We start from the raw sequence: 24,535 nt of genomic DNA on the forward strand, positions 1-24,535 counted from the left end.
TGAAAAGCGATTCACTCTGATGACGTCACTCGCAGAGTTGTCATGGCGTCTTTGGGATTGAAGCTGCTGCTGCAACTGAGCTAAAATCTGTCGACAGTCTGTAAATCGAAATGGAGAAAAATGCAAACCTGCATCGAGACACTGACGGGAGCTCTTTGTGTGCCACGATTGCGGGAGAGATGGGCGATGTTACGGCTGTCGGCGGAGTGAAAGGAGCAGCCGAGAAATGCAAGAATAGTGAGGCTCCTCTCAGTACTTTGGTTAACGTTAGTTGTAATAACAGCACCACAAATGTTAGTGCTCCCAGCGCCGTTAATGCAATTTCCAGTGCTGGAAAGTCTGGCGTACCAGAAGTGATCCAAGTCCTCCCAGTGCAGGAGGATAAAAAGAACACCAACACGAGCAGGTCCGGGGATCAGATCAGTAACGGGATGGAGAATGACTCGGTGCTGGCTGCAGAAGATAGCGAGGGTGGTGCCTCAAAGTTAGTAAACAACCAAATCGACGGCCCGTCCTCACCTCCCGCTAAGGAGAGCACAGATGTGCAGGCTGTGGTCCTGGCTTGTGAAGAAAGTAAACCGACAAAACTTGCCAAACCGACTCATCTGTGTCCGGACAATGCAATCGCAGCAAGCGTCAAGCCGGGGCTGTCCGGTGATCACACCTTATCGGAGGGATTGCCGAGTGGGAGTGACCCCGATCACAGCCTCGGTGTGGAGTCCCGAAGCATAGATTCACTCGAGTCCTTCTCCAATCTCAACTCCTGCCCCAGCTCCGACCTGAATAGTGAGGGACTGGAGGACAGAGGACTGGCCCTGGCCCTGCAGGGCGAGTACGGGGCTGATGGGACAAAGACTTCGTGTGCTAAAGACCGGGCCGCTGGCCAGTCCATATACCACATTAAGTGGATAAAGTGGAGGGAGGAGAATACGCCGATCATCACCCAGAACGAGAACGGCCCCTGTCCATTACTGGCAATTATGAATGTCCTACTGCTTGCATGGAAGGTAAAGGTTAGATTAATAGAAACTTCGTTCTAACTTAATACAAATAGGCGAAATTATAAGGTAGCCTTGAGCTCTGTCAGCGGTAATGTAATTACAATGGGAAATGTGTTAACATTCAGATTTGCAAATGGTTAACATAGCCTACACTGACCACTAAGTCCTAGTGCCTCTCTGTTTCTCAGCACTTACTCTTACAAAATGATATGTTCATTTCAATTTTAGCATTATGTATAATTTTATATCAGCATGTTGGTGCATGTTGAATGCTGACATACTGTAGTGTATAAGGTGTCTACAAACTGTAGCACATGGGTCCCAACAGTAATAGTTTTGTCGTTGTAATTGTGTTGTGGTGCTTTTTTGATAAATGTGTACTTAATCAATGAACAATGGGTGTCCATGTCTCTCTGTTGCAGGTTAAGATGCCACCCATGATGGAAATTATAACTGCTGAGCAACTGATGGAGTATCTTGGTGAGCGTTTGAAGCTATTAAACCTATTATTGAGCAAGTTTATGTCACAACATCTATCAAAGGGAAACATCAGTGAATATGGCCCTCTTCTGCTTTTTTTCACCTGGCTTGACGGTGAGAATAATAACAGGTTTTGTAACTTGCAGAAGATAACACATTTATAAAGTAGCTTACTTCAACACTAATGTTGGCCTGCTTTTTACAGTGTTACCCATGTATTCACACTTGTAAACACACTAGCCCATAAAGCCACTGGCATTGAGTTTCAACAGCCTAGTAAACATTCTCATGTTTCATGTCCTCCCAAATTTTAGCGGTAACATACTTTAAGGTCACATATATATATTCAAGAGTCAAGAGACCAGAGCAGGGGAATCCCCCATGATTAAATCTTCTCCTGTTGCAAAGGAAACAGGAGCTATCTCTTTTTTTCTGGCTGTCTCATGCCCTTCATAACTAAAATGACTCTTCAATATCAAAGTAGAGTAGACTGATTACAGCAGGGGTTCTTTAGAGGTAGAGCCAGTCTTCACTAGTGTCTCCTCTCAGCTCTGTCAGGGCCTTCAGTATCCACCTCCATTAGTAGACTGAATAATCCACAGCACTGTGTGTAAACTCTTTTACGGTAGATTTTCCCCATACTGTGATTATTGAACTTGTTTGTGTCCATGGCTCAAAGTGTGCTCTCATCTCTATAAATCACAGTTAAATAATAATGGTATTTCGCTGTGTTATTATCACTCAATGCATTCTTTGTCTCCAAAAGTGCCCAATTATGTTGTATTTGTATTTGGGAGGATGGGTTCACCTTGTGCTTGCATCTAATAACAGCACACACAGTTAATCTTGTATCATGTTCAGGGGCTGCTGGATAACTTCTAAACTCAGCACTCAGTTTGTCATAACACATTGACACAAACACCAAGGGTGATGTAGTTCAGATGTGGTGTTTAAAGTAGGTGTTGGTCGTCGCTCAGCAGTACACAATGTAGCATTGCCACTGATCCAGATGCATAGAGGCAGACAGATAACAGATAGTATGGGAGGACCATAGATAGGTGAGTCCACAGTTAACCTGAGTACAGAGCAGTGAGGGGTTTTCCCTGTCTTGAACATGCTGCAGTCAAACCACTTAGCAGGCACGCCTCCTGCTGGAAAAAAATCTTGACTTGCACTCAAATCTAAACTAAACTGCAACCGGCAGTTCGTCTTTTGTTGTGTCTTCATTCCTTTGCTTAAGCAAAATACACATGAAAGTGTTTTTTTCTCCATGTGTAACTGTTTTTATTTAATGTAGCTGTTAATGACAAGAGTTGATGGCATTTCTCTTCCAAAGTATGTGTTGACAGTGCAGAATGATATTCACGCCAGTTCCTAATAAATCAATGATTTTCTGAGGCATTTTGAAAAAACACTTGCGCAAGAATTTTGACAGCAATAACAAGAATATATATTGCCATTAAATCTATGTGAAATAGTGAAAAATGTTTTCTGAAAACGGGGAACTAAAACATTGTACAAGCAATATAGTATTCAAGAGAAAAGCAAACTTCAACAAAAACAAACGTGGTTTCAGGTGTCGTGGTTAGCTATGTATATGGCGTGCCTTGAAAAATAACCACCTACACCTGATGTAGTGTTAAGTCTAGATTTGGTTTTCTGTGTTAATGATAAGAAAGTCTCACGCTGCACAGCTTTGGAGCCAGACAGCTGCCAGTCTGCGCTCTCTGCTACAGAGCCGAGACGACAGAGCTCTCAAGTGACACCGCAGTGGACAGGGACTCAACTGATGCTACATGTTTGGCACAGCCTTTGCTTGGGAAACAGTTGGCCAGTGCTAAACCCTCCCAATGGCTCTTTAAAACCTCTCAAAACATACTGTCACCTTCTATACCAATGCTTGAACTATGAAGCCATTGTGATAATCAGTAAAAGTAGTGATTGTTTTGCTCTGTCGATACAATACAAGTCAAGGTATCTGCCAACATCTCTTTCCCCCCTGTCACTCTGCAGGAGACTACATTCTGGAAACCAAACCTAAAGAGATATCGGAGGCTCAGCGGCTAAACTATGAGCAGGTAAGGCCTGCCAGAACACTGCGGAATATTATTATTAAACAGGCATGTGTTTTTGCTTATGTGTGTGCATTAGTAAGCTGCTGACTGTTCTTGGTACTTAAAGAGCGCAGGGCTTTTGGGATGAACTCACTCCCTCTTCCTCTCTGTGTTGAAACCATAATTGTGCAAGTTGAACATGAGCTCTTACTTTGTCTCATCGACACACTTAAAATATCTCAGCTGTTGTTGCTGCTGTTATTGATATCTTTTCATCACAGTATACAAAGCAAGGTGCACACTGCTCTGATGTGCATGTGCATTCAGTAGCTGCATGCTTACACTAGGCTCGCATTGCCAGACCTATATCTCCACAGCACTGTGGAGTAAGGACACCACAGATACATTCTAGGATAGGTGAAAAAATGCTCTGGGTGGTTTGAATTTCTTTAAACAAATCATAATCATCTTGGGCGGTGCTAAGCTCCGGACGCAGTGACGGTGGCTCTGCAAAATGGTGTCGGAAAGGAACTTGTTTTAGTGAACATAACAAAACGCCACATACAATATACAGTACAATACAGTAACGTGAGCTATTTAAATTAGCTGGATACATGGTTAAAAATAATTATCTCTTACCAGTGCATCGCCGTATCATGTACTTTGTCCACAGCAATCCTGCCCATCGGTCCTAAAACTTCCCAGTTGGATAGTAAATGCTGTAAACATATTCTTTGTAAATCTTTAAATCACTCACTGAAAGAACCAAGCAGGCCTGCCGTATTGCACGATCCAAATTTTCTTCAAAACTTGCCATTTTCAGAGTGTAGCTTGCTAGTTTGAAGTTTGTTGTTTCCCGTAGCAAAGGGATTTTGAGAACGGCAACACACAGAGTGGAAAGTGAGGGGCAAAGCCTGACATTACGCCGGATGTCAGCCTTTATCCTGGAAATGAACTTCCATTGATCCAAACTATGCTTACACTAAAAACAGGTTTGCATTTTTGCATTGAGGTAGCAGAGAAGGTCAGTAGATGTTCCATAATATAGAACTTTAATATATAAGTTGATTACAAACCACATAAAATTGCAGCGTAGCTTTTTCCCCACTGCTCTATAGGTTACGTAAGATGTGTCTTGCAAGGCCCAGGGAACAACGGGGGTCAGGAGTGTCAGATTATGTTGTTTCACATGGCTGTGAATGCTTAGCGATGCATGGCTGGGTTCAGCTCCTGGCTATTAGTGTGTGTGTGTGTGTGTGTGTGTGTGTGTGTGTGTGTGTGTCTCACCATAAGAGGGCCCTTGGAGATGGACCTCCAGCTCCCCTGCGTCCTCCCATCTCCGTTGCCTGCCTACGGTGTGGGAGAGGCCCTGCCTCTCCTCCTCTTGCGTGGCAGAGTACCAGCACATCTGTGAATGATTTGAAGCCACACACACTTGTCCCTCGTTCAAAGAGGAGAAAAAATAATGTGCAGTCTCCTCATAGAAGCTCACTGCAACGGTCTTTCTAAATTTAAGTTGAGTTGAAATACAACCTTTTAAATAAATCAGTGGTGTCCTCAGCATGCATAGTTAAAGTAAGGGAGTGGTAAGAGTTTGTGTTGCATAGTTATTATGGCAGTCTAATCCTAGACACTGGCCGGAGAGCTCTTTTGCACTGGGGGTGCCCTCATGTCCGTGTGCTGTGGTTGATACAGCATGTCGAGACTACAGTGGGCAGGGCTTTGGTATCTAAGAAAGAGCAAGTCTGAAATGTGTTTATGTGCATGTCAAACAAAAGGTGCCCTCTTCATTATATCTTGCAGAGATGTGCTTTAATTGCTTATTGGATTGTTATACAATACAACTGAAGCCACCCTGACTTTGAAAAGAGGTGTAGGAGTTAATAGCAGAAGTAGTTCTATTTATAAATTTAGCTTAAAAAACATCATCTGCCACAGGAGTGTATGAGGATTAAAATAGCAGTTGCACGGCTGCTCTTTAGCTATTGTTAAATATTTACTCGGAGGAGCTGTGTAAGTGAGTGTAGTTTTGCTCTGCTTTTGTCTCAGTGGACCCAGCTCAACAGCACTCTTACAAGGCAATTCATCCATGATCACTGTTCCGCCATTGGAGGAAATGGGTTATCATGTTTAAGAAGCCTCTTTTGTTTTAATTTTGGTGTGATTCACAGCAATGGGCCTTGTTCACAAATGTTTCTTAAACCTTTCTTTTGTTCTTAGTTATTTTAGCAGATAAAATCCCAACGCAGGATTCCAAAAACATTACTCTCCGATCTTGCATATGTCCTTAAGTGTACTTTTTGATGATGAATTAATGCTATTTTTTCATACCAATTAGTTTAGTAGACTCCCTGGTCATCAAATTAAAGGCCATCTGAACAGGAATCTATCTCTAATTGAGTAAGCAGAGACGTTAAGTGAGACGAAAACATGATGAGATGATTACTGATGGTGAAGAAGAAATGGTTTGGAATCATAAATTATAATAGCTCATAACGGGAGTGAAGGGAGAGACTGTGCTATCAGTTTTACAGGTCACGGTGTTGGACACTGATTTAATTCTAGCAGGATCCATCTAATTATAAAATCAGAGATTAAGCTATACACAGGGTTATCAGTTTGTTAGGTACATTTGTGGATCCATTACAGTGCACAAGCATGTATCTTTGTGAAGGTTATAATCCCTTTATGTTGAAAGGTGCTCTGTCCTCCTTATGTATGTAAATGGGGCCTGACAAACGTTAGATATTTTTGATTAGCTCGATGATACATCCAACAGAAATGTAGAGCAGTGACAGCTGCTGGTGTGTGCCAGGATTCATAAAAGTATGACCCACATTGTGGGACATTACAGTCTTGTAAACTGTTCATTATTTACAGCTCCCACTAATGGGCCATGGTGTTATGTAATGGTTTACTTTTGTCCTCCAGTGATTTGATGTCATTTTTTTTCGGTTCATAGATCTGCTGATCTGATCTGTGTATATTTTTAAAGATTTACATCAATGCAGACAGACTCATAAAGTTTGCATCATGACAAATATCTGATAGTTGCATTTAAAAAAAATAATATTTGGTTTAGCAATGGCAGAACATTTGATTACTGAATCAACCTTAGTATGTTTTTCTAAACCCAAAGCTGTTGCTCAATTGTGTTGCTTGGCGTTTTTAAACTCTAAATGCAGCATGAGGATTTTTTATATATTTTTATAGTGAGGCTTGATTATAGTTTGTTGACTTTAGTATGTTGTAAAGGCCACACAGCCATTATCAATTTAGTTGTTAAGAAATGAAAGCTAAGTAGGAACCAAATCCCTCATCTTGGCACTGTAATGCCATATTCTGTCAACTACCAGTTAATTAGGGTTAGTCTACTCAGGATTTTTTTTTTAGGTACATTTTCGGTGAAAGTCAACAGAGTGAGTTAAGCAGAGAAGCCTTCCCTTAAACACCTAGACTAAGGAGTGAAAGTAAAAATACAGAAAGGCCTCGGTAGAGTACTGTGCTGATGTTATACTGTGAAAGTGCATGCAACACAAGCGCAGATGAATGTGAGTGATGTTTTGCTAATCATCTGATATCCAAGCACTCATCTGCTGTTGGAGCCCTCTGCCCTAAAGTGAAGAGATGTGGTCAATTACACAGCTCTGCTAATCCTGCCATCCTTGCTCCTCATAAGCGTCCTAATCCACACACTCAGATGAACCAGCTGAAGGCTTTTCACCTCAGCTCTCTGCGCCGAGCATCATAGCTGAAGTAGCTCAGCGTTCATGGGAAGTACAGTATCTTTACGGTTAGTCTGTATATCCTTGACGTTCCACTTCCGGAATTGCTCCGGTGCCACAGGAAATTCCGCCGGATGCATGTATTTTCGCTGATGTCCGTTTCCTTCCGCTTTCTTTGTGTTGGAATTTTAAACTCCGGTGGATTTATGAGGACTATTGTTAACTGCTCCTCAGATCTTTGCAGGGTAGACTGAGACAGCTAGCTAGACTATCTGTCCAATATGAGTTTTCTCTCGCACGACTATTTAGCAGCAGCTCCGTGCGGAGTTTAGCACTGCCCATGACGATTGTGATTGGTTTAAAGAAATGCAAATGCCAATAAACCAGAGCACGTTTTTCTCCCATCCCAGAATGCTATGTGGAGTAGCCAGACTCTGGTCTGGCAAAGCAAGACTACTTTACGGTTAACCTAAAAATAGAGTCTGCGCACTATACTGTGAATTTTTGCAAATTTATTTTAAAATGCAAGAGCCGTTATACTCCTCACTGAACATGAAAGACGGTTAAAAGATAATTCATTTAGAAGCCTTTGAAACAGTTCACTTGAACATTTTAAGTCAACGTGACGTTATAATACTACACACACAAAATGTTTGCAATACATCATGGAAAATTGGAAAAGATGGAAAAGATTCACATTCGTTTTGGATTAACAGTTTTTATTTTTATTTATAATAACAAACACAAAATGCAGAACATACAACTCACACCATGAATACAATGCCTCCTCCTTGACCCCCCCCCCCCCCCCCCCCACACACACACACACACACACACACACACACACACTCGTCATCACCACTTCGTTATACAAAAATTAAGACAAAATAAAAATAATAACCATAATATCCAATACAATAATATAACAATAACAAAATAGACAGCTGTAAACCAAACATTATTATTTATGATGATTATAATCATTATTATATATGACAAAACAATAAGCACATAGTATACGCCTCTCCACAGTACATTAGGAGCCCTCCAGAAAACTATTTTGGACAACCGAATTAAAATCACAATACAACATAATGACATCATTTTATATCTATGATTGGATCGGTGGTATTGAATTATCATCCAGCACTGTTTCAAAGCTGGTTAACTGCAAATATCTGCAGTTTGTAGACTCAGGTTTATTGTTCTGGTATATGTAAAGTAATTGGCTTTGCGTTCAGGTCATTTTTCCTGTATCTCTGCCGTCTCTAGTAATTTATTGTAAATGAGTTAAAATCAAATGGAAATCACTCACTACACTACTCACTCACAACAGAGTTGTAGGGCTCAGCTGCCAGGCTTATCTTGATCCCAGGCTTATGGCAGCAGAGATGTATAGCCAGCTGGGAAACATTGCTCTGAGGCTTAATGCAAGAATTAGTCTGTTTCGTTGGGTTCTCAGATGTGTGGATGCATACATATGAGTCACATACAGTATATGACATACATATGATGTGATGTGTATATTCAATTCAATTCAATTTTATTTATAGTATCAAATCATAACAAGAGTTATCTCGAGACACTTTACAGATAGAGTAGGTCTAGACCACACTCTATAAAGCCCCAACAATTCCAATAGTTCCCCCAAGAGCAAGCATTAGCAGTGGCTATTGCGACAGTGGCGAGGAAAAACTCCCTTTTAGGAAGAAACCTCGGCAGACCCAGACTCTTGGTGGGCGGTGTCTGACGGTTGGGGTTATGACGGTACAGGATGTAGCGTGGCACAGCAGAGCATGGGTGGACGCGGTGGACGCAGCAGGACGTAGCCGGGCATTGCAGGGAATCGCAGAGCGTAGCAGGGTGTAGCAGGTCCATAGCCACAGCTGCACCCAAGACCCAGGTCTTGGTGTCGCCCTAATCCGAGGCGATGTTCTGGGCGAAGAAGAAACATAAGGACTCTGGGGAGTAAACTCCCCAGAGCTAGGTGAGTAACAAGCACTTCTGAGACAGGATGTGCATAAAAGGAAACAAAAGAAAAGAGCGTGTCATAAGAAGGAACTTCCTCGGCAGTCTAGAATTATAACAGCATAACTAGGAGAGGCACTATATTATTGATTATACGATAGGTAAATCTGATGACTGTAAAGAGAAGCAGAGAAAAGCAGGGGTGCTGTGTCTGCAGCTATACACCCTGCCCCGCCGGTCTAGGCGTTCACTGCAACTCCTCACTCCCTAACTATAAGCTTTATCAAAGAGGAGAGTTTTCAGTTTAGTCTTAAATGTAGCGACGGTGTCTGCCCCCCGAACCCAGATTGGGAGCTGGTTCCACAGGAGAGGAGCCTGATAGCTGAAGGCTCTGCCTCCCATTCTACTTTTAGAGACTCTAGGAACCACAAGTAACTCTGCATTCTGGGAGCGTAGTGCTCTAGTGGGACAATAAGGTACTAAGAGGTCCTCAAGATATGAAGGAGCTTGACCATTTAGAGCTTTATAGGTCAGAAGAAGGATTTTAAATTCAATCCTGGATTTTACAGGAAGCCAATGGAGAGAAGCTAATACAGGAGAAATATGATCTCTTTTCTTAGTTCTTGTCAGAACACGCGCTGCAGCATTCTGGATCAGCTGGAGAGTCCTAACGGACTTATTTGAGCATCCTGATAATAAGGAATTACAGTAGTCCAGCCTGGAAGTAACGAATGCATGGACTAGTTTTTCTGCATCGTTTTGAGATAGGATGTTCCTAATTTTAGCAATGTTACGAAGGTGAAAAAAGGCTGTTCTAGAGGTGTGTTTTAGATGGGCGTTAAAGGATAGATCCTGATCAAAAATAACTCCTAGATTTCTGACAGTAGTACTGGAGGCCAGGGCAATGCCATCCAGAGTAATTATATCTTCGGCTAATGAGGTTCGTAGGGGTTTGGAGCCCAGGACAATAACTTCGGTTTTGTTTGAGTTTAACATCAGGAAATTGTAGGCCATCCATGATTTTATATCTTTAATGCAAGCTTGAAGTTTAGCTAGCTGGCTGGTTTCGTCTGGCTTGATTGACAGATATAATTGGGTGTCATCCGCATAACAGTGAAAGTTAATTGAGTGTTTCCTAATAATATTGCCTAGAGGAAGCATATATAAGGAGAATAGAATTGGTCCAAGCACTGAGCCTTGAGGAACGCCATGGTTAATTTTAGCGTAATTGGAGGGTTTATTGTTAACATTAACAAATTGCGATCGATCAGAGAAGTAGGACTTAAACCAGTTTAGTGCGATTCCTTTAATGCCAACTAAATGTTCCAGTCTCTGTAAGAGGATGGTATGGTCAATAGTATCGAATGCAGCACTAAGATCTAATAAGACAAGTACGGAGACAAGTCCTTTGTCTGATGCAGTTAGAAGATCGTTAGTGATTTTCACCAGTGCCGTCTCTGTGCTATGATGCTTTCTAAATCCTGACTGAAAGTCCTCAAATAAGCTATTGCTATGTAGAAAATCACATAACTGATTAGCGACTACTTTCTCAAGGATCTTGGAGAGAAAGGGAAGGTTAGATATAGGTCTATAGTTGGCTAAGACCTCAGGATCGAGGGTGGGTTTTTTCAGTAGAGGTTTTATCACAGCTACTTTAAATGACTGCGGTACATAACCTGTCAATAAAGACATATTTATCATATCTAGCAATGAAGTGTTAACCACGGGTAACGCTTCTTTAAGTAGCCTCGTTGGGATGGGGTCCAAGAGACAGGTAGATGGCTTAGCTGAAGAGACCTTTAGCATTAATTGTTGAGGGTTTATAGGATAAAAGCAATCTAAGTATATGTCAGGTCTAGTCGTTCTTTCTAGCAGTCTGTCAGTTAAAGGTGACCCATTAGAGGTTGGGGGAAAGAGGTGATGAATAGTATCTCTAATTGTTATAATTTTATCGTTAAAGAAACTCATGAAGTCGTCACTACTCAGAGCTATAGGAATAGATGGCTCAATAGAGCTGTGGCTATCTGTCAGCCTGGCTACAGTGCTGAAAAGAAACCTTGGGTTGTTCTTATTTTCTTCTATTAGTGATGAATAGTAGTCTGATCTGGCCTTTCTTAGGGTCTTCCTATAGGTTTTCAGACTGTCTTGCCAGTCTAAACGAGATTCTTCCAGTTTGGTGGAACGCCATTTACTTTCAAGTTTGCGCGAGATTTGCTTTAATTTACGAGTTTGGGAGTTATACCAAGGTGCTAGTTTCCTTTGCTTCATCGTCTTCTTTTTAAGGGGAGCAACAGAGTCTAAAGTCGTCCGTAGGCAGGCCGTAGCATCGTCTACGAAATGATCAATTTGAGAGGGACTAAAGTTTACATAAAGATCCTCTGTTATATTACGGCACGTTAATGAGTTTAGTGCTGTTGGAATATCTTCCTTAAATTTAGCTATAGCACTGTCAGATAGGCTTCTAGCGTAGAAGCTTTTATCTAATTTCGTATAATCGGGTAGTAAGAATTCGAAAGTTATTAAGAAGTGGTCTGATAATAAAGGATTTTGCGGGAATACTATTACGTCTTCAATTTTGATGCCATATGCCAGCACAAGGTCAAGGGTGTGGTTAAAACAGTGCGTGGCCTCGTGCACACTCTGACTGAAACCAAATGAATCTAGTAGTGAGTTGAAAGCAGTACTAAGGCTATTGCTGTCAACGTCCACATGGATATTAAAATCACCTACAATAAGTACTTTGTCTGATTTTAGGACTACACATGATAAAAACTCTGAGAATTCCGATAAAAATTCACAATATGGACCTGGTGCTCGGTAGACAACAACAAATATAATTGGCTGTACTGTTTTCCATGTTGAATGCTGAAGGTTAAGAACGAGATTTTCAAAAGAGTTATAATTTAGTTTAGGTTTAGGATTAATTAACAGGTTTGAGTCAAATATGGCTGCAACTCCCCCTCCTCGGCCTGAGCCTCTAGGAATTTGAGTATTAATATGAGTGGGAGGAGTGGCTTCATTTAGACTGACATAATCTTCATGGCCCAGCCAGGTTTCAGTTAGACAGAATATATCAATTTGATTATCGGATATCAATTCGTTTACTAGTATTGCTTTAGAAGACAGAGATCTGATATTTAGTAGACCGCATCTAATTTTCCTATCCTGTTCTATCATTGCAGTGGTAGTTGTAATTCCAATTAGGTTGTTAAGTATTGCCCCTTTTTTGGTTACCTGTGGCTGACGTGAACTGGATGCTAAATTGACTATGTTTGCAGTCAACTTCTTATTACTTAGGGGATTCAACACTTTGTATGGTCTATTGTTGATTATAACTGGAATAGTACTAGTATTACATGTTACCCTGCAGAAAACATTTTCAGATTCATTCACTTGTAAAGTGCCATTAGGATCAATACCTAGGGGGCATGAATCTGTGATATTTTCAACAGAATGTCAATACTTAACTTTCAGTGTGGTCGTTATGTTGTCAGATAGCAGCCTGGCTCCATGTCGGTTTGGGTGGAGACCATCATGTTTCAGCAGGCTGGGCCTCTCCCAGAACAAGTTGAAGTTGTCGACATAGGGAATGCCCAGGGAAGCGCAGTGGGGTTTCAGCCAGGTGTGGAGCCCGAACAGTCTGGACCATCTTTCAGCACCCTTTCTGTAGGTAGGTAGAGGCCCAGAAATGACGATCCGTTTTCCTGTGCCCATCAGGGTGGTGATGAGAGTGGTGAAGTCTTTTTGAAGTGCTGTCGACCGTCTCTCTCTGATGTCGTTTGTGCCCACATGCACGATGATGTTGTCGACCTTAGCGTGGCAGGCGAGGATGCTGGGAAGTTTGTGCTGGATGTCACGGACCTTGGCACCAGGGAAGCAGTAGACCTTGGACGGACCGCTAGGTGTAGGGGGAATGTAGAGGTCCCTGACCATGGAGCTTCCGATGACCAGCGTGGAAGTTGTTGGGTCTGAAGGGGGGCGCGCCGACTGTGTGGATGGGCCAGGATGAGCGCCGTGGGGACGTGGCAGAGAAGGGTTTCTGCAGAGCAGAGGGAACTCCTCATCGTTCATCAGAATGGTGTAGCGATTTTCTAGTTGTATAGGTTGGGCTGGGCCTGAGCGTTGTCCTGACCGCCTGCTGTGGTGCTTGCTTATACGCCATGGCTCAGGCTGGTGTGGAGTGGAGCTGGTCAGCAGAGCTGACTTGGTTCTCGGCAGAAGCCGAGGAAAGTCACTAGTGTTCACACCGTGCAGTAAACGTTTGTTCTGCTAATTACATCCTAACTCAAAATGTAAGGATGAATGGTAGTCATAATGGAAACAGTTCCTTCCACTCAATCGTTCAGTCACTGAATTAAGGAATTTCTTTCTACGTGTGTATATTTTTGGCAGCCTTTAAAACCGTGTCCTCTACTACCAGAGACAAAAACATAATTTCAAAGTCAAACTATTATTCTCAGCTCTGTTTGTAAGAAGACAAATTCAATTAAAAAATAAATAAAAACCTGAAGTAGGATATTTCTGTAAATTTCTCTTGTTTTTTGTTTTTTTTTTCCTTATTTTTGTTTATATAAGAAGCACTGTAATAACAATTTTGTAATTTGATTTTTTGAAATGATAATAAATTCATAATAAAATATTTGAAACAACAGGATATTTCTGTAAATTGAATAATGTTTTGGGGGAAATCACAATTGCAACAATCAGCATTTGTCATTGTGCATTCACCTGGGTAACACATTTAGAAAACAATGATAAGGTGGTAAAAAGCTGTTAAAGAAATGGCTGCACAGATTTAGGAAGAATTCAGGCAGAAGTTCTTACAGACCGCTGAAGGCGAAAGAGAAGTGAAGCAATACTTTCACAGGTCTGTGTTACATTAACAAAGCAAGCACACAGTTTAATTTGAAACTGTCAACAACAATTTGTCAACCAGGCTGCTGCTTTAAAATAGGTCCAGGAGTCTGTTTCCAAGGGTCTTGAGTTTTCCAGTCTGTTCATATTGAGTGTGGTTGGTATCATGTGAAAAAGTAATGTCAGTGCATAGGTATGGTAAAGGGTATGTGATGATGTGGGGCTATTTTAATTCCAAAGGCTAAGGGAACTTTATCAGGATGCATAGTATCCTGGATCCATGAAATAACTGGCCTTTAAAAATAAAAATCTGCCTGCCTCTATGGGAATTTAACATAGGGGTGTCTATACTTATGCCCCCTGTATTTTAAGAAAGAACATTTATTTATTTGCGATACATTATTCATTCACAAAGAAAATTTGTGTTCTCAAAGGTTGGATTTTTCCTAATATTTTCAATTAAGGCATTAAGATCAATTTCCAAAAGATGATTTTTTTATTCCTCTTTTTAGTCAAATGTAGCAGGGGTTCCAATACTCATGAGCAGCACTGTACCTTCTGTTACAGTGAGTCGTCTCCCATCATCTGGACAAAAATACAGTGTATTTAGTTAAAGCTAACAAAGTTAAAGTTGATATTTCATAACTTACCAAAAGAAGTGAATAATGTGTAACACTTTTTATTTTACCTGTATTTATAAATTTTTTTGTTGAGAAGGTCTACTGACTATCAACACGATGGTAGGTCATCCTGTCATGTCTCTACTGTCCGCTATCAGAAATAAAGTTTAAAATACCCCAAAAATCCAACAAAGGCTGTGTTTCTTGCAGGGCTAATGGATTGCATAATATCGTCAAGTGTTTTTGATATTTTGTCCACCCCTTGACAATATTATCAAAGGGAAATGGCATGTCTCACAATGATGAGCCTGAGAACTCAGAAATGTAATATCAATTGGTTTCCTGGCAGCGTCTTCCATTTCTTCCTGCGGTTGTAAGTTGATTGACAGTAAGCAGAGCAAAACCTAATAAGTACAGTAAATATAAAAAAACAGTCAACATAGTCACAGTGAAGTAACTATGAAGCCAGAATATTTAACAAAACCAAATTTAAGGCGTGAGTTGTGTGGAAGCTGTTTTGTATTGCACAGAAATAAATGGAAGCTAATGGCTTCTTGTAAATGTAGAAAAATCAATCCCTGATAGCTCCAGCTATGCTGTCTGTGTGCAGACAACAATAAATAATGTAACAGATAAAGACAGCTTACAGCACATAAAAACGGCTGGATTGGACACAGCACTGGGTTCTGTATAATGTGTACACATAAAGATGCAAACGTCTTTTTCAGAGAGATTTGTTTGTTGTTCACATTGTTGAATCCCAGCATTGTTATCACACAGTTAAAACTCTCCTTGTTTCCTAGAACATGAGTGATGCCATGGCAGTGTTGCACAAGCTGCAGACAGGTCTGGATGTGAACGTAAAGTTCACAGGGGTGCGAGTCTTCGAGTACACCCCAGAATGCATTGTGTTTGATCTGCTTGACATCCCTCTCTACCACGGCTGGCTGGTTGACCCCCAGGTGAGATTGACCTTACTCATCACTGCTGTTTCTCTTTACCTCTCAGACACAAACTTGTCTTATTGTCCTCCTCTCTATTCTTGACACATCTCTTTCAAATTCACTAAGAGTAATGCAATATTCTACTCTACCTGCCAATTCTTGCAGTTTGTCTGAGGTCGCTTTTACACTTGTAGTTCGGTTCATTGTTGCCGTCTAGATTTTGTCTGTTTTGTATCAACTCTAACATCTAATGAACCAAGTGGTGTGTTCATGACGTCAACCCACAGGACTGAGCTTTACTGAAATGAAAACCTGACGCCTTGCACCATAGAGTACCTTTTGAAAGTGCTTTATAAAATAAATTTATTATTATTATTATTATTATTATTATTATTATTATTATTATTATTATATGGGGTGGATACAGTAGTTGCTGTAAAAATGTGGTCTCTACATTTTGCTCACTTGACTGCCAGGCATACATGTTATAATAGTTACCAACAGAAGATCACTTCCTTGACAATCAGCAGATGAGTTGCATACATGTAATAGTAGCTTAGCTTTTGAATTAATATTAATGTCATATCTACTACTACACAGTCCTGTGGTTGGCCCTGTTCTGTTCCTCCTACAAACTAAAACCTCCAGAGTTCTCTTCGAAGCAGACCACCTTCTTTTAAAGTGGTCTGTGTGCAGTTGTTTCATCGAATTCAATTGACAGCGTTCACACCACGCCAAATAAAGATAATTAACATGTTAATGCACCAGAGTTCAGTTAAATGTACCAAAAAAGGGTTCACATTTACGCAGTGTTAGTAGTTTCAGTGTGAACCCCTTGTCACCAGAATGTTTCTCTCGGTTACACATTTTTTATAAATCTACCGTTTAGTAAAACAGCATCAAAGCTTGGTGAATGTCCTTTCCAACAGTTTCTGTTGTTTTTGTTTGCAGATGCAAGACATTGTCAAGGCAGTGGGCAACTGCAGCTACAACCAGCTGGTAGAGAAGATAATATCCTGCAAACAGTCAGACAACAGCGAGCTGGCAGGGGAAGGTGAGTGCTTTCTCTTTACTCCCTCTCTATGTTCTGACCTGCCTGACTCCCCTCCTGTCTCCTCTCCTCTCTTCTCCCCTGTGTACCTGGAGGTGGAGAAAAAGACACAAAATCAAGCATTTTGGGGGGAAATTTAAAGTTAAAGAAATCTTTAAATCTTCTGGGCGCCGCAGCTCAGGGTTCGAGTCCGTCCTGCGGCCATTCACTGCATGTCTTCCCCCTCTCTCTCCCCCCTTTCCTGTCTACAGCTGTCCTGTCTATTAAAGGCTAAAATGCCCAAAAATTATCTTTAAAAAAGTTGATTTTCTGGGCAAAAAGAGATTAAACATTTTGATTTATAAAAAAAAAAAAAAAAAACTCTTTCTATTAATTTTGACTATCTTTGTTTCATAAAGCGTCACAAGTACAACTTTGTACAGGAACAACCGTGTGAGGCGTAACATTAATTCAGTGGCACATTGATTACATGAGATATGTTTACTGGACATGCAAAGTGCAAACACATTCTGCACAAAACCACAGACCAAGTTCAAATGAAACCAGGACATCCTCATGAAATGACCTACTTCCACAGCTTACACTTTTCTTACAAGCTGTCAGTAACTTCTTCTCAACCAAAAACATTTGCTTATTCAACACTGAGCTTCCTGAGTAGTCAACACATGGAAGCCTTTAGTTAATGATGATTTGAAATGGGAGATTCACTCCTTTCTATTGTATTTCTGCATTTGTAGCCGAGAAATTCCTATGAGGGCTTGATTTAAATGGTTTGATGCTGATGCTACTCATCACCGCTTGAAGAGATGAGCTTTCAACCACTTTAAATGCACTGATATAACTCTCAGAAAACTAAACATCTCTGAGTTTTGTTGCCATGCTTTAATGTACTTAAATATTTCACAGGATGTATTTAAAAGTTATTTTCCGCAAGTCTCTAAAGGTTGTGGCTCATTCTAGGGTACTGTTTTCTGTCTGTTTGTGTATCACACTGAGTTTGTCTGTGTTTGCTCCACATTGAATGCCCCTCTGTCTTACAGATGTCACTCACCAGCTGCCTCTCAGCCTATATTGACTTCACTATAGTTACTGTGACCACTTCCAGCAGCACAGCACAGCACAGTCAGAATGTGCAAATAGCTACAACAGACATTACAGCAGGTTTTCCAACATGCTTTCCAAATAGTGATCTATGAATGAATAAGGATTGCTTGATGTGCGGATGACTCATCCAGTGGTCTGCGGTCTATTAATAAAAATATTTGTAAATCAAAAAGAGTTCATTTACAGGTAACATATGAAAGTTGTGCTCCTTCCTAAGCTAAATAATTGAGTATCTTCAAAACTACTTTAGTCACTCACAGGTCAACAGGTGAAGCTTATCAAAATAAAAGCATCATAATTAACATAATATCACTCAGTTTCAAGTAAATTCTGTCTGTATATTCTGCAAAACCCACAGACTAAAAGCATAAACAAAGATATGTTAAAGTATTCAAGTAGGACTCACCATGGGTCCGTGTTTATGCATTTGCTCATCAATCACAAATTCAACCTCTCCTTTTTTGTTTTCCTGTATGTTTCCTCCACCCCCCCTTCTCTCGCCCTAGGCATCGTTGCAGAGCAGTTTCTGAGCAGCACAGCCACTCAGCTTACGTACCACGGCTTATGTGAGCTCACATCCACTGTACAGGAGGGAGAGCTTTGTGTCTTCTTTAGGAATAACCACTTCAGCACCATGATCAGATACAAGGTAAACACTAAAAAGTACTGACAACACGTTTACCGTAAGCATTGGCATTATTTGCACAAGTTAGATTGAGAATCACATGTGGAGCTTACTTTAAGAAATTGCAGCACTTTAAATGTCAGGATGTGTTATGAACTGTTCCTTCCAGTCACTGACAAGCGCCTTGAAGCCCTTTACTTTTATAGGACTATTACTGTGTTTTCTATGTAATATTTTAATGAGTATTTTGTCAGAAGCCTCCACCTCTTAAAGGTTGAGTTATTTCTGTTTGATTGCTAATGTTCATACATATATCAATTGTTGCTATCTACCTGTTAGCAAATTAGGAAGCACCCTGTTCCCATTCCCCTAAAGCTCCTCAGTATTTTACCGTAGTGTTCACCGCACAGACTTGCTATGACATGTTCTTCAAAATGATGACCGCTAGGTATTTATGTGTAACAGAAATACAATATGAGACTAATAATGATGACCCTTTTAAGAGGTCTGCATCCCATCTCTAACAGCCCCCGCCCACAGCAAGCTTGACATTTCACTGCAGCTTGGACAGATTTTTCCTGTTATCTGCAGGAGGGGAAGTAGAGCCTGCTCACTTTTATTTTGAATAGTACTCTATCGTTGCCAATGTAAGCAAAGCTGTGTGTATCACCGATAACCGCCAGACAAAGCATCATGGCAGTAAGCCCTCTTGCAATCACTTAGCTGCACTTTTACATGTACATGTACATCCAGTCACACATGATAAACAACCATAAACAGATTGTGCGGGTGTGTACTTACAGAATAAACCATGCAGTCCTGTATGTCTGCATATAGTGTGACACTGGTAAGATGTGTATATGTAATGTGTGTGTGGTTGTTTCCTAGGGCCAGCTGTACCTCCTAGTTACAGACCAAGGTTTCCTGACAGAGGAGAAGGTCGTCTGGGAGAGTCTGCACAACGTCGACGGAGACAGCAACTTTTGTGATTCCGAGTTCCGGTTGCGGCCTCCCTCCGATCCAGAGACTGTGTACCGTGGTCAGCAGGATCAGATAGACCAGGTCTGAGCACTGATGCAGGCAAGACTAGCAGAACCAGCAATTATCCACTCCAAAACCATGATTATGCTTAATCAAGATGTGCCAAGGCAGAAATACAAGACCAGTAAGGTCATACTGGTCTTGACTGTACTTCTTTACAAAAATAAGAGAAACACTGGAGGAAATGAGAGACAAAGAGAGACAAGGAGAGACAAATACAAACAAAACACATGGTGACATCAAATCTCAGGAAACTAAACTTTGTACCATCCCAGGCAACAAAAGATAAGAAAGTAGTAGATATGTTATAACTTCCCATACCGACTTTTTAAACACACAGGACATCCTAAGAAGCAAATGTCAGGGTTGCATGGCATCCACCTCCATTCCTAACCATGCTTTGCTGTACCACACTGGCCCCTAATGCATCAGGTTTATGTCTCCTAGGCACTCTTAATGGTTTCACAGCTGTCTGCTCATTGGTCGTCCAGAGCTGTCTAAACGCAGAGCTCACTGACAAATTGTCTGCTTTTTCTCCCACACACACAGACTAGACAAAAGCATGGGAGCTATTACTTTTTATTCTCCTTGCTTACTCAGGCCCAGCCCCTCCTTACCTCCAAGATGAGGTTGGCGAGAAAAATCCATTCAGGCAATCTTCTGCACTCATAATGAATTCCGTTAGATTGGAGATAACTTGTAATGATCCCAGTGGGGTAATTGGGTCTTTGTCTGTGACGAAGTAGATGACATAACAGAAGATGCCGAATATAATAAAATGGATAACACCAGCATGAAGGATGTTTTGTAAACTGCACCACAACTAATTACTACAACAAGTATAATGAAGATAGTACAGCAAATGAAAATGAATGAAGACCGACACAAATGGCTCAGTCACACTAACAGCTTTGCTCCTAAATCGAGTCTTTCCCTCTCTTTGTGCATGTTCATGTGTGTCAGGACTATCTGATGGCGCTGTCGCTGCAGCAGGAGCAGCAAAGCCAGGATCTACAGTGGGAGCAGCTCCCCGAGGGCATCAGTGACCTAGAGCTGGCAAAAAAGCTTCAGGAGGAGGAGGACCGACGAGCCTCCCAGTACTACCAGGAGCAAGAGCAGGAGCAGGCGGCGGCAGCAGCAGCGCAGGTGGGGAGGGAGGGGCGGAGGGAGATAGAAGCATGTGGGAGAGGGAGGAGAAGCAGGGCTTTGTACAAATGTGGGGCATTTAATGTAGCATAGAGGGAAGATGCTGGAGACAGATGGTTGTGTCTGCATCAGAGAGTTTGTGCTATAAAGAAAGAATTGAAGATGACAAGCGATAGTGATATTCCTTTTTTCTTGTAATGCTTCCTTCTTTCGCTGTGAGGTCAAGACTCAGGCATTGTCCCTGCTGCTGATTACGTCATTACCTCTCCTTGTTGCAGATATGTGAAATATACAGTATATTGATTTATTTATATGACATAATCGGAACCAATGGGGCATTGCACTTTTTTAACAAGCTCTTGTTTCTTGTTGTTTTGTTAGCTTCTCTGTTAATTCTTTTAATAAATATGCATGCCTTTTTTCATCATATATTTTAGGACAGTGTTTATACATCTGAATGTGGAAACTAAAAACTAAAACCCTTCCCTTCCGTTTCTTTCTTCTTATCTCTTTTTAAATACACCTAAATAATGTGACTGACATATACAAAATCAAAAAAAAAAAATACATGTAAAAGTAAAAACTAAATAAATAACGGAGCCTGCATTTCACTTCTTATAAGGCTATGTTATATCTTATAAGTAATGCTATTTATATTCATATTCAAACATGACCCAATACCCAATTCATGAGGAGATTTCCAACATCACAGTGTCTTAAATGAAGATGAAATGGTTTCCAGATTTCTTCATTAACACTACCTGGAAGGAGTCGCAAAAAACACAGATAAACACTTATATGCAATATTTTTTAACCCAGACATTGATATATCACTTTAATCCAGTTCAGAGCAACAAGTAGCTTTGTTTGTAATATACACATATCTATGAATTTACGCTCTTGCCCTTCGGTCCTATTTGTTCAGCAGGGCCAGCAGGAGCCTGCCGAGGGAGACGAGGCGGACAGAGGCAGTGCAGGAGCAGGCGGAGCAGCAGCCGGTACTGGGACAGCAGCAGCAGCCGGAGCCACACCCAGCCCAGAGAAAAAACAGTCCTCTAGCGGGGAGCGCAAAGCCAAGAAAGAAGCGAAGGATAAAGACAAATGTGTTATTTTGTAACATACAGCGTGTCTGTGTGAGTGTGAGTGTTTTATGCATTTGCTTATCTGTGATAAGGGGACAGCATTTGTTTCTCCACGGACTGGACACACAACACCCAGCCCCCACTTGATGACAAATAAGGGAAGGAGACGTTTTGAGGAGAGACTAACAGAGGGTTTGCTGTTCCCAAACCACTGGTGCCTGCTATCCTCTATCCTCAGTGGAACCTGGACATCAGAGGAAAGGACACTACAACGACAACTACCCCTGGTCTTTCATAGAGTCGGCCAAACTTTGTTACAAGTTGCACAGAGCACTATATTTGTGATGTGGAGTCAAGTTTATTTGGGGTGGTATATTTTATAGCAAAATATATAATCTGAAGAAACAAAATGTCACCCTTGCACCATGTTCTTTTCCAAAAAAAAAGTATCATTAATTTCACTAATTTTTCATTACTGCAGCTCATAAACTTTTTTGTACGTATCAATATTCACAAAACGAATATAGACAGACGCGCGTTTCTTAAGTTGATGCCAAGATTCACATTTTATTTATTTATCTGTGTAAAAGGTATCTTTTGGGAGAGGTTTTATTTTTTTTTGCAAACTGAGAGGGATTTGCTCATAATGTTGCGTGTTGGAAATCAGTGTAACACTATTTGTCCCCTCCGAAACACTATGTACCTAAGGGTTAATTAATGCCAGATAGCTGCCAGACACTGTAGCTACGGAGCAATATTCACCACAGCTAGCCCTGTTCAGATTTGCCTTACCAGAGTATGGCAGTGTTGTATTCTGCTCTGTTTGAATGTGTGTTTGTTTTCATGCGTTCGCTATGTACAGTACACGTGAGGTATAATGGCGTGTGGATTACTTGTCTCATTTACCGAGCACCGCTAATGTAACAAGTTACAATTTGGAAAAAGCCAAATCTTTTACGCTGTAGTAGTTCAGCTACAAATTTGTCTCGTCTTTTATGTTCCGATTCTATTTCACAAAAACTATGTTTGGGGCAATCAAACTGAGAATAACGTTGCAGATTTTAACAGGAATTTTGTCTGAATCTGAAGTTGTTTCTGTGTGAGACACAACTAGCTTTTGGCAGATTTGATTTGTGTTAGATCGCACCATAGACTGTAGGATCGCACCCACTTTCGAGTGTATAGTAGTTCTGAAAGGCCATTTTCTTTCACGCAGTCTCTTCTTGCAGCTTCCTAGAGAGAGAGAGTGTGTGTGTGTGTTAAAAAAAAAAAAAGAAATACTGCAGAATTCAGTCATTTCCATTATATAATATTCTTCTAAACTAGGGCGTTCAAATAATATATGTGATATTGTACTACTGACATGTACTATTCTTTTCCACAAACCTGAATCCAAACCCCAAAATCTGTGACACATCACATTAGTTTCAACTCCAGTTACAATATTTGGGAACCTGACTTGTTTCCTGCTGTAGCTGTGTTGAGTAGATATTTTCTTCCTTGGGTTTAATTCAAAGTCGCTTTTTCTAGCCCCCTTCTGTGTAGAAATTCACCAGTGTGAAATTCAAAGGGATGTAAATTCATCTGTTTTTTGTGGAACATAAGGCCAAATAACCAAACAGCTTTCCTGGGGGGCATAGGATATACATTGGAATTCTGTGGTATCACCTTTTAACTTGTGTGCATTTCACTGCAGCGTGCAAACACATGATGTACATATTTACCTAATGCGTTCTTATAATAGATTTAGCTAGTGGTTTGTGCCATTATTGTACCATGGGACTGCCTCCTGAGAAACTTTTCTATCTATACATTCCAAGTGGATGCCTTGACTCGAGCCTTCTGTTACAGACTGAGGGAGACAGTTGTCATAGTTCTTTGCAGTGCTTGTAAAGTGCGGCCTCCATTATTTTGTTCAGTGAAAACAAATTCACTGTCCGGACAGGACGATTACATTGAGGCAGAAGGCTTCCTGCTGTGTGGGAACCCTTTCTTATGGGCTTCATGTGATGGCTGGAGTTTGAGCTCCATGTTTGTTTGGCCCTAACAAGGCTGTGTTTTGTATATATATATAACGCCTTACAACATTTCAACATATTTTATAGGACATATAGGATATATACATATGGGAAGGAAACAGGCGCATTACCAAAATGAGACAATCCATGCATTTCTTTCACATGAACATCAGAAATAACTCTCAGGCCTTTTGTGAAGGGACATATCCTCCAGTGTCTTTTATGTTCCTTGGCCTGTAGTTACTTTCTCAGTCGCAACTTTAGGTATCTGCTTATGTATACACACAACTATTTTGACACTTTGAAGGACTTTAACACTATATTATTTAAAACCCTCATTGTTGAACTTAATACTAAAAAACTATGAATTAAGCTGCTCCTGTTGTGTTAACTTGGACTACCTGATAGAAAATAAAAACCTTGGACAGGGTTAAGAAACATGAATTATGTACACTTTTCATTGACTCCTTAGCATCTTTTTTTCCATGCAGTTAAAACAAATAACACATGTAATCATGAGGTAAACGCAAGAAGGCAGAGGGGAAGCATTCGGCAACATTGTGCTTTTTCTTTTTTTGTCCGTCTTCTGAATTTCACCTCATTTCCATCTCGGCCCATTAAGTGAACATGCTGATTAAACATTCCAGTGGAAGTTTAAAAAATGTAACTTCACTGAGGGCAGTTGAATTGATATGAAACATGTTATGTTGGTTGTTGTTTGTATGAGTAAAAAGAGTGCGGAGTGACACATGCCACACATTTTTATTATTTCAGATTTACTATTGTGCATTAGCTTGCTATCCCTAGTCATTACTACCAGAA

General features: G+C 40.8%; 1 protein-coding gene across 3 annotated transcripts; it reads left to right on the forward strand.

Annotated features, from left to right (window-relative positions):
- Nucleotides 1–22,740, forward strand: mindy2 (MINDY lysine 48 deubiquitinase 2). 3 transcript variants are annotated; one of them, XM_031314456.2, is made up of 9 exons: nt 1–1,007; nt 1,424–1,481; nt 3,495–3,559; nt 15,506–15,664; nt 16,598–16,700; nt 18,308–18,450; nt 19,315–19,488; nt 20,431–20,613; nt 21,539–22,740. In XM_031314456.2, the coding sequence occupies exons 1-9, from the start codon at nt 111–113 to the stop codon at nt 21,728–21,730; spliced, it is 1,974 nt and encodes a 657-aa protein (XP_031170316.1). In that variant the 5' UTR covers nt 1–110; the 3' UTR covers nt 21,731–22,740. The 3 variants fall into 3 exon arrangements, with proteins under 3 accessions (XP_031170316.1, XP_031170317.1, XP_031170318.1); XM_031314457.2 differs by having other exon boundaries at nt 21,542–22,740; XM_031314458.2 differs by lacking the exon at nt 21,539–22,740 and having other exon boundaries at nt 19,315–19,506.
- The last annotated feature ends 1,795 nt before the right edge of the window (nt 22,741–24,535 follow it).

The sequence above is a fragment of the Sander lucioperca genome, chromosome 3, assembly GCF_008315115.2.
Source record: "Sander lucioperca isolate FBNREF2018 chromosome 3, SLUC_FBN_1.2, whole genome shotgun sequence".
Classification (NCBI taxonomy): Eukaryota; Metazoa; Chordata; class Actinopteri; order Perciformes; family Percidae; genus Sander; species Sander lucioperca.

Excerpts from the sequence above, each read along its gene's own strand:
- mindy2 (XM_031314456.2), top strand. The coding sequence starts at position 111 with ATGGAGAAAAATGCAAACCTGCATCGAGACACTGACGGGAGCTCTTTG. Across the intron at positions 1,008-1,423 it reads TCCTACTGCTTGCATGGAAG|GTTAAGATGCCACCCATGAT; the intron begins GTAAAGGTTAGA and ends TCTCTGTTGCAG. Across the intron at positions 3,560-15,505 it reads AGCGGCTAAACTATGAGCAG|AACATGAGTGATGCCATGGC; the intron begins GTAAGGCCTGCC and ends CTTGTTTCCTAG.